The 18,350-nt window shown below is 42.2% G+C and overlaps 1 protein-coding gene across 2 annotated transcripts in view; it reads left to right on the top strand.

The window, feature by feature from the left end:
* Positions 1 to 18,350, top strand: part of WBP1L (WW domain binding protein 1 like) — a 259,247-nt gene that overhangs the window by 105,466 nt on the left and 135,431 nt on the right. Inside the window, exon 1 of one of the 2 annotated variants that reach the window (XM_085606575.1) lies at positions 12,866 to 13,090. The exons of the other annotated variant lie outside the window; for it this stretch is intronic. Coding sequence (XP_085462701.1) covers positions 13,064 to 13,090 — 27 coding nt within the window. The 5' untranslated portion in view covers positions 12,866 to 13,063. Of the gene's footprint in view, positions 1 to 12,865; positions 13,091 to 18,350 lie in introns of those variants that run through there. 2 annotated transcript variants of the gene reach the window in all.

Here is an 18,350-nt window from a genome sequence, read left to right on the forward strand (position 1 = left end):
GTCACATTGCTTTGGGTCCTGGTCGGGTTTCAATGACATCAGGCTAGACTCAATAATTGGGTCAGTAGCAGTGCTTTATTTAGCAAGCAATTGAAAACCTTGTTATGGGGGCAACACTAGAGGATCCTGTTGTGTTTTATTAAAACAAAGCTATAAATCCACCAGGATCTGGAGCCTTATTGCCAGGCAGGGTATTAATAGCCACTAACTTTCTCACCTAAAATGGGATCTCCAATCGTAAAACAATTTTGGGATCAGTCAGCGGTAACTCTGTTACCCAGGGAGCCCTGAGCCTCTACAGGATCATACCATTGAGTTTGGTAGCGGGAGGCATGTAAGTCATGAAAGTTTTCTATAATGTTGGGTGTTACTCTTGGCTCTTACCTTCACTGTCAATAATACATTTATTATAACTCCTTGTCTGAAACTTTTCTGAAGTTTTATGTGAGAGCAGACAATCCGCTTTATATTCTCTTTTTATAATATTTTTGTTTAGGAAGCAGCAGTTTCCTGGCTTGCTTTTTAGGTAATCGTTAATATAATTCCCACCTAACATTTCCGAGGGACTTGTAGGTAATCTGTGAAGATCTCACGTTGTTGAGCCTTAAGCTCTTGGACATGGGACTCGAGGTCAATTTTCCTTTGCTTTACTAAGCGGTTAAATGTTGCTGTTTGTGAAATCGGCTCCCCTCTCTTGATACCTTTAGTGGCATGGGAGAGTTCAGTTCCTGGGTATTTAATGTCAGTAGTGACATTGTACAGGATTTGTTAAATGCACGGGTAAAGCAATCCACACAAATACTTTCGGCGAATCAGTAAATCGATAAACAAGAAAATAGTGTGAGCATTAGTATTGCATAGGAAAACAATAGACTGGCAGTCTCGTCAGTGTCTTCATGGCTCCCGCATACCATAACAATATATCATAGGCAGATGTATATCCAGTTGTCAAATGTTATTTGAAGCTTCTAACACGCCTCCCGCTGTCTAAGCAGAAAATAAGTAAAAATAATGAGCATTGACAAATTTGGATGAGACCACCATTATTAACTCACCCAAGAAAGCATGTCATCTTTCATCATATGCAGTGTCATTCATGGATGTGGAATTCCTATAGCCCCGACGCCCAGGACATATTGTTTAGTGTCTAGGGCAACAAGTTTTCATGTGTATTTTGTCCTTGGGACAAGTAGGCCCAACCCTTGCAGTTAAGGTAATATTTGTGTTAATGTAGATCAAACTTGTATTTATGGTTCAGTAATTGAAAGCCTTTATTAGGGTGAGTGCTCTAAGTAAATGTTGTAAGCACTGACTGCACTACTGACAGTGGTTCCAGTATAAAAATGTGTACACGCGTTTTCAAAGTTTAACAATATGAAGCTATGTAGAATGCTCCCAGAATGCTCTCCGACGTGATGCAAATATTTGCAGAAGCTTGAAAGCAAGATTGAAGATTCTTTGCTTCAAAACAAAATGTTCATTAAAAAAATGAAAGCAGGAAAAAACATTTTGCTAAATTACTGTAAAATTTCAGGTATCGTTTCTTTGCAGCATCATTTAGCAATATGTGTTGATGCATGCTAGCATTTCCCAAAAATATTCATAATGGAACATCAGTGTACCCAGTTTCAATAAGATTCTAGGAAACAAAATAAACAAGCATTGGCAAAGTCAGTAGGTCTGAAATTGGTGGTCAGCTTTTTAGTTTTGTCAATGTGAGACTTGTTCTGGCATGGTTTTTGTAAATCCTTATTGGTGTGGGAGCTGCCGGGCCCTCACCATTATAACAAACATTGGCACAAGCCAAAAAAAGTTTGGTCTCAAAAAGCACACACTGCCACAGTAGTTACTGGCACAGAACAAAACTACGTTGTGTGCATACATGCTCCTTGTGAAAGAGCAGAATGCTGTCACTCACAGTGAAGCCACCCGAAACAGAAAGAGACATCATTTTAATAAACACAAAAGGTCATGGGCAACGCCAGACCAAATTAGGCCGCAATTATTAAAGAAAGTCTCAAAAGTACACCCATGGTATATATATCCTTGCTTTAAGTGCAGCTATAGGAGTTTTGTGAATCCCAAAGAATTTACAGAGGTAGGATAAGAAATAGTACTCCTAGAAAATATTTTCTAACAGTATTTTAGCATGAGCAAATATGCATGTGTAGATTTGCCCATTCGGAAATCTGAGTTCACTTTCCCTCCAACCACTTTTTTCTGAACTCTGGAAGAAGGTTTAAGTCTGCCATTGACAGGAGTAAATTTCCAACATTTTCAGTATGGGAAAATATTAGAGAAGAGTTGTAGAAGACCCTGAAAACATGCAAGTTAGTAGGTTTGCACATAGTCAAAAGGGCATTCTAACCCTGGAACTATTGCTTACCACTACCTTCAGGAGCAGTATGTAGATCTGTGGAAATGTGGCAACATAAGGGGATTGCAAGTATTCAAACACTACTATGGTATGAGCCCTAGCATCATCAGAGTGGCTATATCAGAGCTCTTATATAAAAAGATTTCTGCCATAATTTGTGGGTTTTGTTACAGGACAAGTAGATGTATGAAGCAACCTGCCCCATGTACAAGTAGATATTTTATTAAATTCCACACCCTTTTAAATTCGTCATTTTGTTTTCTCTTCCTCCACCGTCTGACTGCCCACTGCTCTTTGCTTAATCTGTATTTCCTCCGTTCTGGCTCAGATAGGCCAGGGCAAGCAGTGCTACAGTTGCTCCTGTTGGTCATTTTCTTTCAGGTTCAAGATTTGCTTTGCCTGCTCTTCAGTGCAGGTTGATTGTGCCTTGCAGTTAAGGGGGATATTATGTTTAAGGGAAGTCCACACCTATAGGGGTTATTGTCCTTGCAGAATTGTGTAGTAGTTCCCTTCATGTACCTGCGTTTCACCATGGTTGCAGCAGATATCTCATGGTAGAGGGTAGTTTTGACACTGTGGAATTGCATGTTCTGCTTCTGCCGAGCTGCTACCGGAACTCTGATCTTGGTCTGAAAAAATGGACCCTCAAGATATCAAGAGTTGGCTTTTGTTTGATAGGGAACGATAAGAACTTGAGGTCATTCCAGGATCTTATCACTGTTGTCTAGGGCTTGCATAATATGATGGAATCATTGTAGGCCATCGGAATCTGTATTTGAGACATCCCTGTTAATCTCATTATGCGCTGGTTTCTCCATCATTGATTCTGTCCAAGAGAGAAAGATGTTGACTTGCCAGATGCCTGACACGGTCCGCCAGTTTATCGTGGGACGACTTCTGCCATGGTCATCTCCATCTGATCTATGTGAGGTTCCTCTCTTGAAAGGAATAGTAGAGGTCTTTCAAAGATATATTTAAATCTTGTTACAAGACTAAAATGTTTCATAAATTCTTGTATAAGGAGCGATCTTTCCCCCTTGCTAGGGTAGAGAGTGCCTAGAGTTCTGTTTGCGCCATTTCTTGGTGGGGTGTCGTGCTCCGCAAAGACTGTTGTTGGCCAAATCCCTTGTGTCTGAATTCAAAGTTTGTAAGAGTTCTTTGATAGATGTACCCTTTTGAGTTTTGGGTTTATTGGCTGCCTTTATCATCTATTGTTGGTAACATGAGCAGCACCAACTCCCCAAAGCACTTGGCAATGGAGACAACTTTGAACCTGTTCCAAAACAGCCTCTCCGAATACACTCATTATTCAAAGGTAAAATTATGACGAGACACAGTTCGGTCAGGGCTTCATTCGAAGTAGTAACTTCACAGCTATCAAGTTGTGGTTGAGGGTATTGGAGGCAGAGAACAGCACAGAGCAAGTTCTGGCCCAATGAGTTAGGTGCATGTACAGCCCAGGTCTCAAAGCATGGGCAGTCTCACCTTCATGTCTACGAACGGGAAGGAATGTGTTTCAGGTGCTTCCTCAGTTTCCCACCATGTCCCACTGGTCCTTTCTCCTCCATCGAACAGATCGCTCTGCTCCATCATGGTTGTTTTATGTCATCGCTTCACTTTCCAGCTGATGCAGAAGCCCAATTTAGCCCGATGCAGTCGTCCTACTTTCATTTTTGCGGGGCAGTCCAAAAATAAAATTGGTGGGAGTGGTCCATCCACTCTTGTACACTCCAATTGGGCCGATCAGCCAGCAGGTGCCCAAAAGGGGCTGCAGCACATCAGGCCCCCAGCTGGACCCCAAAAGTGAAGCTGACCCCTCGGACTGCAGATGTGCATGACCATGTTCACTTCAGCCAGACGGGCGCTGAGGCGAACTCTTCTGCTACAAACCCTGGCAAAAGACTTAAACTGTCTCATCCAAGTACAGGCCCTTCAGCTGCTTCACGATAACAGGAACGGCAACCAGCTCCATCAGACGGGTCTCTGCTCCGTCCATGAACTCAACTCTTCACTCCTAATAACTTTTATGGCGGAACACCTAATGCAGCTAATTATCGGTTGATTTACATTTCACAATATCCCACCAAAATCCTATAATTGATTGGTAACAGAACTACTACAGCAGTACCTTCAATATAATTGGGTGTTATGTAACTATCGATAGGGATTCCGACCCACCAGAGAAAATGCATTAGCCCTGGCTTACATCTGAGAAAAGCTCCTCAGCACACTCGAAGACCAGTGAGCGGCTCTGATTCTTCTTGTTCTCTCTGGGGTGTGAGACACTTTTGGCCATGATAGCCCAATGTCCACAAAGAAACCAGGGTTTCAGAACCCCTGTTATCCATTAAAATAGATTAGTTATTTCCTCATGGATCTCACTGCACAAATGCCAAGTGAATCCACTGAATCCTCCTTTCATGGTGTGTTGTGGCATTGCCTATGGATTTGTTCGTTTTTTCTGCCTCTGGTTAAATCCTACAGGTATCTCTTGCCAGATCTTCTTAAGATCCATTTCTAGATGTTTGCTGGTGATAAGCAAACGTACACCCATCTGGAAAATGACTCATTGAGAGCCAATCTACCATCACCATTTGCCTAAACATCTTCAGCACTGGATGAGACAAAGTATCCTATGAGTAAATGGCGAGAAAATAATATTTCATCCCTAGGAGAAGCAGCTAGTAGCTGCCACTGCTCAGAATGTTAACCTGGTGATCTTTTGTTAATAGAAGCTCTGAGTTACACCTCAGATGAATTTTGGTAAATGAATCAATATGCAACTCTACAAAAACTGGAAAATTCTACCTTTTGCAAACCTTTATTTTTCAATCTTAAAAGCCGCCTGGTCATAGTGTGTCTAAGCTGGTGCAATAGCATTTATAATGGCCTTCAAAAATATCTGGAAGACAGACTCCATAATAAGGCTGCCAAGTGGGCCTGAACCTGCAAAGTTATGGCCTGGCTAAATAATTTTGAAAGGACCACTTCAGTGGTTCCATATTATTCATACAGCCTACTGAAAAGGGAAAAAAAACACTGTAAAACCAAAAGTTGCCCCCACCTTGCATTCTTATGAATGTATCCTTTCATTTGATTGTTAGTGTCCCTTGGAATGGCTGACATACAGCGGTTGTGCCTTGGGAACACCTGTCAGCAGGCTTTGTGACTTGACAGTGGTCTAAATCCCCGTAAATTAATAAATGTCACACTTTCTTTTATTTATTTTTTTGCACAAATCACGAACACCCTAACCTCAACTTTTGAGCAATCGTACCCTTTTATTAGTTCACCCCTTTGGGTAAGTCCTCGCAGCCCTGGATTTCACCCTTTCTGTTTCTCAGTTATGGGTTAAGAAACTTACCTGGAAAGAGATCGCCTTCTGTTCTTGCTTCTCATTCTACTCCATAGTTCGTCTACCTTTCATACCACCAATCTATACTTTAAATCGACCATCAATGTTTGTCTTTCATTTTTTAATCTTTTTTTTTTGTTGCTATTGCTCATCTGTCTTTAAACCATTAGATGTTTTTAGGCCTCGCCGAGCGACGCAGCGCATGCGCTGCTCGCCTTGGCGAGACTTATTGTCAGTTTCGTGGGTGAAGGGGGACAGGAGATGCGTTCTCGTACGGACAGGAGATGTGCACTCCGTACGCGTGCACATCTCCTGTCCCCGCGTAGGGCTGGTGCGCTTTCACTTTCGCGCAGGACGCTTTCAGGCTTCTTCTCTACTAGGTGCTGTCGGGTGTTACTCTATAGCCATCTGCTGGCTGCAGACCGTCACAGCCTCAGAAGGACAAACTGTAATACAGTGCCGTCTAGAGTAGGAATCTGAAATCTTGGCCAACTGGAGGGGTGATCAAAATCGGATAATCTACAGTTTAACATTTAAAATGTATGTTTTTAAACTTTGAGCTGAAGAATGATTGAGACTTACGGAGATTTGCCATATATGTCTATGGACTATGGTACTTGCATTCAAGAAGTATTTTTTTCTTAAGGACAACTGGAAAGGCTCTTGCAGAAGCGTTTTAGGGTACTTGTTGGCATTTAACACTATACAAATCTGTTATTTGACGTGAAAGGTGGACGCCGAATTACGCCTGACAGAATTGTAGGTGGGTTCAGGATTAATCTGTGTGTGAACTTCACATTTCACTTTGAATCCTGGTGGGTGGTTCTAAGGTGGACAAAACTGAATTAACAAGCATTTGCAATGCAATAGGTCTCGCATTTGCAACAGTTTGAGCTCTTGGCATTGTAAATTACAATGCCTTTTATTTATGTGTTAGTTTTTAAAACATAAATAAAAGGCATTATCATTTATAATGCCAATAACTTAAACTCTCGCAAATGCGAGACCTATTGCATTGCAAATGCTTGTTCTTGTTTCTCACTTATTGCAATGGTTTTAGCACCTGGTTCACTTCTAAAAAATGTTCCTTCTGTGCTTGTTCTTCCCCCTTGTCATGTACCACCTTCTCTCATCCACTTGCTTCGAGATCCATCAGCACTGTGTTTTAGTCTACTTGAGCTGGCGTCTCTAAATCTATGGTTCACTTTTCCTTCATTGCTGGCCTTTCCTGAGGTGTCCGACCTGCTTCACTGTGTCCATCTGTGCACCATTGTGCATAAGCATCTTTCCTAAGTCTAATAAGCATACTTCCACTCGCCCTGAATAACTGCTACACTTGTAAACGTTCTCTCGTTTTGCCATTCCCCTTGCATCACTCATATTACGAATACCATGCTTATGCTTGTTAACCTCGCTATGTTCTTTCAATTAATATCCTTTGTTTTTTGACATTGTTCGTCACCTTGTGGTCTTGGATTTCCTCACTCTACCTCAAGGAGTCTACTAATGGTTATCTTCCTCCAAGTCCAAAGTTCTCTCTTCGGGGCTCACTAGGCATCTTGTCTCATTTATCTTCGCACTTCATGCCATGCTCTTCTTTGTACTAATTTCTTAGCTGATGATTTTGAGATTTTCTGCTCTTCCTTATTTTATAAAGTTGCCGTTCTTTAGTCTTCCTCACTGCCTGTTTTCTGCCTCTTTATTTTTTTTCCCACGCCCTCCAGCTAAAGCTTAACAATTTAAAATTCTTTACTGATCTCACCCTCCCAATGCAACTTGATCCTGGTGCCCATTTTCCTCCATACCTTCCCATATCCATTCTCTTGCTAACCCTTCTAGTTCTGTAATTTTGTCATTTTTATCATCTTTAATTGCCCACTTACATCTCCTCGATATCTCACACTTGTTGTTTTAAACTTCTGGACCACCAAAATTATTTCTGTTTTAAAATAATTCTGTGGTGTGAAATCACCTTGTTAAATGCTGTCTTTTGCATCTTAGTTTATGGTTGACTTTCTTCGTTCTGAACTACAGTCCTGCACCGGCTATTGTGTTAATTCTGTACATAACCCTGCAGTTTCGATTGTTTCAAATAATCTTTAACATGGCTTTCTATAGTTTATATTTATGTATTGGTTTTCTTTCTGTTCACTTAATTTAAAGTCTCCCTCGCGCCATTTATATTAATTGGCCCGATTTCTTTTGGCTGGGCCTCTGTTTTGCTTTTGTTACTTTTCCTCCAATACTTGGGAATTCTCTCATCTCTGCTCCGCGCCCCCTCTATAGTCTTGTAGATCTTGGGTAAATTCTTCCACTAGCTCAAGCCTACTATTTGTGCTCATCCATTCCAACAACAGTATGAATAACAAGGGGACCCGATACTGGTAGCTTTGGACCTCGGGTAATTACTTATTTTTAGAGAACAAAGGTCCTTAGCTTAAACAAAAATAATGCAAACAATACAACATAGACTTAGATACACCGAGGTTATTCACCCCTCGGCACGACAGTCCGGACGATCACCCAATCCGGCACAGGGAGACTCCTTGAAGCTCCGCTCAAACATCGGCAGCCACCCTCGCTGCTTGACAATTCGTCCCTTCCAAAGCAGAAGCCTTCCCCGCTTGGAACCCAGATCTGGAATTATTCCCTAGACACGACCACAAGCCCCTTTCCAAGGTACCGTAACGCAACACCAAGACCTCCTCGGGGTTCTCGGCACCTCACGATCCTTTTGAAGGCTAGCTACCAGCGAGTCATTACAACGACGCCTCGCATTCCACAAGTTACTTTAAGGCGTATAAATCTAATCAGGCAACTGTTTATTTTGTAGTCCTGAGGATGATCCCACTGTATTAGGAGCTAGGGATCGAAACGTCGACTTTTCATAACAGTACCACAATTTATCCACTGTGAAAAATGTATTGTGGTTTCTGTTGGTCAGAGCTTACTTGAGATTTTATTACATTGTAAGCCTCCGCTTGCTCCCAAGTTTTTGCCTGCCAATCTTCCCTTCTTCTTATTTCTCTTAAAACTCGGTACAGGATTGTGCCCTTGTCTCATTGTTTCCTTGTTCCTTCATCTTGCTAGAACCTTTTGTATTTTTCAACTAAATGTTCCTCTCTCCGACTGGACACTGGAAAAATGTGCATAGGTCTTATCTAAGTCTATGTTGTATTGTTTGCATTATTTTTGTTTAAGCTAAGGACCTTTGTTTTCCATTCCAGCAAACCGTTAAATGTTTCCCCTCAAGTCTCTGATTTGTTTGTTTTCTGTATAAAGTGTTTGTGAAAGTGCTATAGATTCGAATTCTTAATAAAAGTTACAACCCTCTTTCGAGTTCGACCCAGGAGCTAATTTTGTTCTGTGCATGACTGTATCTGAAAACGAATTTTCCAGATGAACAAGATTTAGATCATGCATCATGTTAGAGGAAGAATGTTTCTTAAAGTTTTTGTAGCCAGACCGAGCCTAGCCAAGAAGCAAGCCACCAGCACTCAAAAGTAGAAGCAAAAGTAATAGTGACGGGAAGGCAGCCTGTTTCCAGTCCTTTCTGCTGGAAAGCCATAGACGTCCGGAAGCGTGTCCTGGACCTTGGTCTGCCCCGTTGCAGGTCAACAAAAGTGAATGAAAAATGCAGAAGACCAGTAGATTGTGCAGTTTGTGCTGGCTCGTGATTAGGTGCCAGCCCCAATCCACTTTGAGCACTTGGTTGACTTCCCATAGCAATCTGTTCACCACCAGTCATAATTCCAAACATTAGTAAGTTGAATCCTTGGAGATAGGGCGCAGTACTCCTCTCAAACAGATCAACTATTTGGAGGAGGTTCCGATGAAGGTTTTATCCAATTCAAGAGCTGCAGAAAAAATGCAAAAATTCAGGTGCTGTTAGACCAGCTTAAACCAGCAAACCGGGCCATTTCTGGGTTAGCTGTTGATCACCTTGGACCAAGGTAGCCATGGACAGTACTCCCCTTAGTGAGTAGAAAGATGCTCTGTACCAGAAAAATCTCTTGACTTTATACCTCCATTGAAAGTGTTAAGCGCAAGCTAGCCATTCACTACCCATTATAAAAGGCAGCAGTGATGTTAATAGCACAGAGCTCAACTTTGTTGTCTTTCCCTGTTGCTGCTGTTGCATTGTCATTATTTGACATAAATAACTTTTCAAAGTTCTGTTTCACCAGTTCACAGAGAAAGCCTGTGAAGTCATTTCGGTAAATGACGCCAATCTTCCCTCGGATCCTGAAAGTTTTATTTATTTATTCCTTTTTTTGGGGCACTGACCAGCAATTTGCTGATATCACAGTATCAAAACAGTGCACTGTTCGGTGTAGGAACGATACAGCTGAAAAGGGACATTATCCCCTTTCTTCAGAAGGAGCAGCAGAGAACCCAAGTGGATCCCTGCTTGGGCATCGCCCCTGGACCGCAAGCCACATGCAGACATTCACCCACTAGACACCGGGAGAGGCATTTTTGAGGGAAAGGCCCCTGTCCATTGTCAATTGCTCTGCCTAAAATTATAAAAAGTCCATTCCCCCCCCCCCCCCCCCCCTCCACCCCATGGGTAGAAAGCCCACTAGACACTAGGGCTATTCGTCAACAAAAAAAGGGGAATGCCTGAGTCTGCCCGCCCAGGCATCAGGTTATATGCTCACCCCATATTGGGCATAATGGCCTATATGCCCAGGGAGGGTACAGAAAACCCCAATGGATGCCAGGGATATATACATACTGCTCCCTCCACCCCTGAAGCCCGCCCAACAGTCCTTCTGGAGTAGTAAACAGACTTTAACATGGATGCCTTTAACATGGGTGATAAGTCTAGGGAGAAAAAAAAATATGTGTATATATCATTTATTCACGGGAAACGAAGGTTAAAAGGAAGTTAGTTAGATGGGAATGTCAGTCAAAACCTACTGTTTTAAACAAACACAACCACTAAAATTGACCAGTTTTCTCAAGAAACAATAACATGTGCCCTAAAATAACTATAACTTGCACCCCCCACCATGCACAGTGTTATCACTAATGATGTAATTTCAGATGTTACAGTAATGTTATCATAGAATATGTAATGAGTGGTATGACTTTTGAGGTAATTAGCAGTGACTGCCGATGGCATGAGTTAAAGTTACTTTAGGGCACGAGTTCTAGTTTATTGAGAACTTGTCAATTTCAGTGATTTTATTAGTTTAAAACAGTATGATTTATCTGACATGCTCACCTAACTGTAAAGCCACTATAAACGTTGTTTTTTTCAGTGAATTTTGTAAAGTTTTTTTAGCGTAACGTAAGATATTCACCACCATACGCGATGTGAGGTTGGACGCAGGTCATGGCCTGCGAACAGGTCCTGCCCTGCTGACAGGTCCTGCTCCTAACACCCTGAGTTGGCGCCCAACTCCCTGCTGTGTACTGCCTTTGGCTGCGCACAGTGGGATATTGGGTTCAAGGCCTGGCCTAAACCTATGGCCTGCACCCAACCCCCTGCTGGCACTCAACTGTGCGTTATGCACGGCACAGCTCGGAGTTGGGTGCAGGTCCCGGCCTGTGGCCAGTCCCATGAGCCCATGCCCCCTTCCCCCACAGCTAACTATGTGCAACAATATACACGTGTTATTTTAAGTAAGGCAAATACACTGCTTTTGTCACGTTACCAATAACTATAATCAAATGTATATTTCATAAATTCACACATTCTATTGATTAATTAAAGTGATTGTCTCAAAATATTTTGAATAAAGCCTTTTTTTTTTTTTTAAACATGTCTGTCTTTCTTTTAACATTTTTCAAGGCATGAAGTTCAACCATAGAACCAACCACTAGAGATCTCGACATTGCAGCTAACATCATACAGCTCCAATTCGGAGTGCTTTTAAAAAAATATGGTCAGCTCACCTGTGGTTATAGATTTATTGAGCAGGAGACGTACTGATTTTATTTCTTTTAAATAATGTTGCTGGGGGGCTTCTTTACTTCCTGCAGCCCCCACAACATTAACAAAAATGTTTGGTGGTGCACCTGCCTCTTCTAGGGGCACCATCAGTAAGAAAATATGCACTTGGATAAAAAGCCCTAGCAGCAGTGAATAATAATCTGCTATTACCGCTCATTCGTTATTCATTTTCCTTCCTTTTATTTAATATTGTGGGTGGCCCAGGCCCACCTGGGACACCCACCACATGTTATTTTCCTCGTTGGGGGAGTACTAGGGCTCCCAAGCCCTCATTGGCTACCCTGTTATATTTATACTTGAGTGAAGGAGGGTACACAGTTCCCCCTACCCGATCCAACACTGATCCCAGGGAATCCATCCCCTGGGCCATAGTCCCTTTTAAGGGGGAAGGGGGGCCTGCAGTCTCCCTCCCTGAGCCAATATTCCCACTGGGGACCCCATCCCCCTGTTCACCCACAACACATAAAGTTGGAACTGTGGGGGGAGCCCATGTGGGCTCCGCCTTCTTCAAAAAGATTACGCAAACAGCACCAACGTTATCAGCAAACCAAAAATCGAAACGTGGTCCTAACTATTACACAGTGGTGTAGAATTTGTTGTGGCTTAAAAGGTAGCATCTTTTGCCGAACCTCACAGTTTTATTTCACCATCACCTATTCGCCTTACTTCTAGAAGTGGAAACTATTTAATGTAGCATGGTTGGTCCCCTCTCCCGATGATTTGGCCCCATTCCCAACCCCTTTCTCCTATTTTCACGTGTATTCTTACTTTTTCCAGTCCTCCTTGGCGCCCCAGGACATTGTCTTGAAAGACCGAGAAATTAGGGGTGCTTTATTTGTGTGTTGTCTACGCAGCTGTGCTCTAACATGGACCCGAGCACACAATGTCATCTACATAGCGGGGCGGTAGGAATTTCTGGGATAGGGTTTACCCCACCAACGGCTGGGACGATGCCAACTTCCAGGGCTGGAAGCAGTGCCCAGAATAATGTTTACAGGTCCGTGCTCGGCCTCAAGTTAAGGGCCATGGGCAGCAGCTTCTTTCCGTTATTAATCGGCAGCTGCTTGGAACTTGCCGTGCCGGGTGATGTAATTTCCCCCTCGGCGAGCAGAGCATGTTACTGTGGGTGAGATTGGGCGTGGGTGGGCGGGTGGAGGGGGAGGGAGGCGACAAGGGCGCTGGGCACAGAGCTAGCAGGGAGATGCACGCGGTGACTCTAACCTTGTTTACTGAACGTTCTCTGCCAAGGCGCAGGGGCTTGGATTAAATTGCACTGCGGACAGCTAGTCCAGACCAGATGGGTGGAGATATTGTTGGGAGGACTTTATTTAATGTTTAAAGCGTGTATCGCGGGGAGTGAGAATGCAGGATGCCGTTCTTACTGGGCCTGAGACAGGTAATTACCTCTTACCTTGGGTGGAATTGCAGGGGGTCCGTTTGAGTTCTTTGATTTATTTTCTACCAGACTTGAAGCTTTCCAGAAAGACTGACGTCAGAGTACATCGTGTCCGTTTAGTCCGCATTTTATGTGTTCGTGTATTTTGTCTAAAACGTTGACATTTCCGTTTTTACGGCTGTAAGTATATATGCACGTTTTCCTCACTGCGGATGACCGTCTCCGATTTGGAACAAAGAGCTGCGATTTAAATCAAATTTAGCAATTGTTTACCGACTTGAGTTACTCTTCTTGCCCTCACCAAATATGGCCATGTAACTATTTCGTCTAAACATGTTACTCAAACGTGACCCATGTTCGCAAATTCGTTATTTTACTGAGATAAAAATGATAAGCGTGCAGAAAGATGAATTAGTGACTTATTGTCTCTTATTTAAACAAGCAAGCTAATAATTACAAGCCATGTCGCCCGAGAATGGGGAGTACCAGCAACTGCTCCCGACATTGAATGGAAACTTTGCCAAGTGTTTATTGAGCTCCTGTTACGTACGTTTTTTTTTTGTCTTGGAGTGTGTTCATGCGGGAATGTGCAACCGAAAACTTAGACTTTCTCTTGATGTAAAATGCGCCCCTGCGCTGCTCGAATCCTGGTTTACTACAAAGCAATGCCGAGAAGTGCACTTTTTAAATATTACTAATGTTTTACGGTTTCTCTAGTTTCCGTATACATCATGATTTTCGTGACATTTGGTCACAAAATAGAACATTGCACAGAAAAAAAATCTGCATTAATTTGGCACTGCAAAGAAAAAAAGTGAAAAGGTAAAAATGTAGGAAAAATGCCTGCATACATTAACATTTATCACCTTAAACGGTTTGATTAGATTGAAAAGCATCTTGCAGTAGGATGAAAACGATCTCACAGAGTACAGATAAGATTGTCATGAGCTTGGACAAAAGTAAACAGGTACTTCTATTACACAACAAAAAAATTTAATTTCGAAAAACTTAGTCTAAAAAAATGCAAATTTCACCATGCAGCTGCTGTTTTTCAGCCATCCATCTTTTGTAAATAGGCCACCACAATGAATTATTTCCTAGGTGCAGTTTTGGAGTGGACTTTATATTTCTGCCCTTTTTTGTTCCATAACATTGCCCCCACTCCCGTTAAATTGTAACTGCAGGCAGAAAACCACACATTGATAATAAAAAGAAAGCCAGACAGTATTTGTAGTTCTAATGGCTCATCAGGCATGCCTTTCCGCCACCACACTTTCAGGAACCTAAAGTCTGAACCCACTGTTTTGTATTTGTTCTTTTTTGGCAAGTTTTTTTTAATTGTAGAGCCTAAAAAGAACTACTCCAATTCCAGCTGACTTTCGGCCCTCCATAATGTTGTAAGAGTTGCAGCTTGGTTTTTGGATGAACCTTTTTTTTTTTGTGTTCAAGTAATTCAGAATAGCCAGTCAGTTTGCAACCACAGGACGAGGAGGAAATACATAGAATCAAAAATAAATCAAATCAATGATTTCAGTGCATTATTATCATCCTGGGCCCCTAGCACCCATATCCCCTGTCTTCAGGAAGTATTGCAAGGAATCTTAATAAAAGAACAGTGCTGTTGCCTTCTAAAATACATCACTCCTCTAATCCATTTACATGGGTAATTGCATTAGCTCTATAGGGATAATCTGCAAAATTCCAAAATACCTTGATCACCCAAGTTATTCAGTGGATAGGTAGGACCGAAAAGGACCCGTGAGTTTCAAAGTCCTTCCATCTTGGCTCTAGTTGCATGATCGGGTTTTTCCATTCCTAGAGGTTCCAAAGGTGGTAAATCCAGTCCTTCTTGTCCAGGGTTGCAGCTTTACCCCACAGTGCAGTTACAGTTTGTCTAACAGTAGATAACACAAAGGACATTTGTTTCTTCCTAAGGGAGTGCAGTGGATAGATCTACTTATTTGGAAAGCCTAGCGGTGTGCGAGCTGGAAACTTGGTTTGCACCACTTTATGTAGAATCGAAATAGGTGCTCTGGGCAGGTCGATGAGATTTGTTAATGTGCCCCTTCCTCAACGGCTTATTCCACACCGGTCCGATGACACCCACCAGTATAATCTGACAGGTGTGTAATACCAATACAGTTAGTTTTGCCAAGGCTTCCCTTACTACGAACATTTAGTTACGGAGTGTGATCACTGTGATCGTTCAAAACTGTTTTCCCATTCTCCTCCTGTAAAGACACATCCTATAGAATTCCCAACTATTTTGTCTCTGGGATTTAGACAGCAGGCTGTTGCGTACTAGCTTTAATAAAATCTATTTCAGAACTGAATTTCTTCTCATCTGTTTGTGAGTTGACATCTCTCAAATATTGTGACCTGTCATGAGTGAGGTCTGATGGATGTTTAATACAAAACTAATTTGAACCTGTTCAGAGGTCCCTCTGGCTACTTCTTTGTAATGTTGAATGTGGACCAGTTCAGTGATCCGTTGAATTGAAATGGGGTGATTGGTCCAACTGAAACATTGCTAGAGCTCCTTTGCACACATTCTGAAACCATGTATCAATTATATCCAGTAAAATGGACTCTGGCGTCAATTTTTGCAGTCTCCCTGATGCAGACCGAGGCAGCAGGTTCCTTCTATAGCTACCAGACTTTAATATTATCAATCCACTCAAAAGTAGATGATTTGTAAGCCACTGCTGTAGGCGAACAGCATCCTATTCCACTTGTATGAGAACTAGTTCTGTGATTTCATTTGGATGCAGTTAGGTCAAGCTTTGCAGCGCAGCTGTTTTATCAACCACAGAATGCCACAGTCGTGCACTTCTATGGAAAAAGTGTTCTTGTAATATAGGTAATGCGTTTTTGGGAAAGCTTATGCTCCATACAGTAATCCTGAATTGGTTCTGGGGACAAGCCTATGATTCAATTCATCAGATGATATAAATCTAATGTTATTATGAAAAGTTTCAAGAAAGGCAGTAGGCCTGACTGGTTACCCTTCTTTGACAAACACCAGGGTAGAGATTTTTCTTTTTTTAAGAATTATTTTTTATTCAACATGCTCATTACACACCATTGAAATAAGTAGCAGGTGGCAGTTGCAGAGATGCTCACATGACATACATCAATCATTAACTTTTAATCGTCCCACAATAATACAGCTGGGTCATTCGGAATCCAAACAGTAAGTTATAAACATTAAACGCACACGTCATTAACATTTCTCTCTCTCAACTAGTGGATTTAGCATTCATTGTCAAGTTGTCCTCCTTCCTGGGACAGTCCTCTGTTAGCCATGGGTTCCATATTTTCTCCCATTTTTGTGTGCATCCTCTACTACGATACATCACTTCCTCTGCCACCAGTCCAGGTCCTTCACCCAATCAGTTAGGGGTCGAGAATTTTCAGTGTGATAATCTTAGTTGGGCTCCTACAGGATTTTTTGCCAGCTGTCATTTTTACTTATTTATAGTTTTGTGACTGTATGTCGGATAGTTGTTTTGTGGGAAAGTTAAGGCTTCATATAGTAGGTCTGTGTATTTCCTGGAGTTCAGCCAATGATCAAGACAATAGGCATGATTGTTTCATGCAGAAATATTGCCACATATTTGATGTATTTGTTTTGAAAAGGTGCGGCAAAGGCAGTATGCCGGACTTATTTCTTGTGAGAATCATATGTTGAAGCTAGTTGGCCTTTATCCTATTAGCTGTTGAGGCTACCTTCCATCATTTTATATTTGTAGGAATTCTGCCTTTGTGTGGTCACCCTGTATTTTTCACCTTTTTGCTGGACCTTATATTTTGTTGCTGGTGTTGGACCTCTGTGTAAATTAGCTCTGCTCCCCAGTAGTGAGTGCCCGTGCTTCCCCTTTGAACATGTTCAAACTAGCATATTCCTAATTGGTATATTTACTTGCCTATACATCCTAGTATGTGTTATAAAGTGTACCCAGGTTGTGGAAGTTAAATGTCATTAGTGTCCCTAAAGTGACTAGAACCCAAAAGCTATTTTTCATTCACTTGAGAAGCTGTCCTATGTAGAAAACTACTGTATATATAAAAAATCCTAATATTGTATCTCAAGATTGGCGCCGCATCTGAGGTCTTTAAACTGGGTCACGCCCCCCCCCCCCCCCCCCTGGGGGGTTCGTGGCAGCAGTTCCAAGGGAGTGCAGATTCCTCTGTAAGTACTAGTTAATGAAGATGGTTTGGAAGCTTGACTTTATTTCTCAGGTTTCCAGGCTGTCTTTATTTACATGAAGTCTTTGCAGTGCTTTCAAAAGTATGGCAACTGCGATCCTGAGCCCTCTGATGGCAGGAACAAAGACATGAGTAAAAACAACAAAGTATTTTGTTGGTTTTAGACCTTCACAGCAGCTGCACATAAAGTACTGCACACAGTAAATGAAAAACTAAATGCAAATTAAACTAACTAGTGGTAAATGTATTCTTGCATCACGAAATGGCAGTTGGCTAATGGGCATCACAGAAAAGAATCCTGGTTGGCGCAGTGCAGAATAGTGACGTGTATTTATAGTGATACGCGGTCCCATGTAACAGAAAGCACTATGAATATGTAATTCATTATTTTAAAATTGTATTACACACATTATGAGCTAGGCTGCTTGGGTATCTGCCAGTCACCTATGTCACTTGCACTGTAGAAGATGCCAGAACATTGTAGAAGAGACTAGGACAGTGAGACTTGCGGTCACAAAGTTCTAGAATGTAGAGTGAAGAGCCTGCGTGATCCTGAACTGGGAGTTGGTATGGTGTGGCTGAGGAGTATGGAAAAACCCTGATGCTTTTTTCACTCTCTGGTCTGCCTGTTGCGTAATCCTTTTATCTTGCATTGGACACTTGCGATGAGGACTGGATCCATCCAGGTACAACTCAGCACACGTGATGCAACAGGAAGACCGTGTGGCCACTCTCAGGGACTGAGGGGTATTCGGAAAGGTATCCTGTTTACCCAACTGAGTCCAGGATTTTTGTGTCAAACTGACTCTGGTACACAGTGAGTACTTTAGTAGATGGCCGCTTCCACTGAGCTGTAGCTCATTGTCTACTGGCCTCATTCACTGTAGTGACTTAGTGGTTATCCCGACGTGACCCCCATTTACTGCTGGAGTTATTGACTTGGGAAAGAAACTGTGTGCCAGAAGGATGTCATGATTTCAACCTCTGTTGCACACGTAAACAGCTAGATGAAGGAATGACTATCTGCCGCCGCTTTCGTCGTCAGCGTGAA

Source organism: Triturus cristatus, chromosome 1_2, assembly GCF_964204655.1.
Source record: "Triturus cristatus chromosome 1_2, aTriCri1.1, whole genome shotgun sequence".
Classification (NCBI taxonomy): domain Eukaryota; kingdom Metazoa; phylum Chordata; class Amphibia; order Caudata; family Salamandridae; genus Triturus; species Triturus cristatus.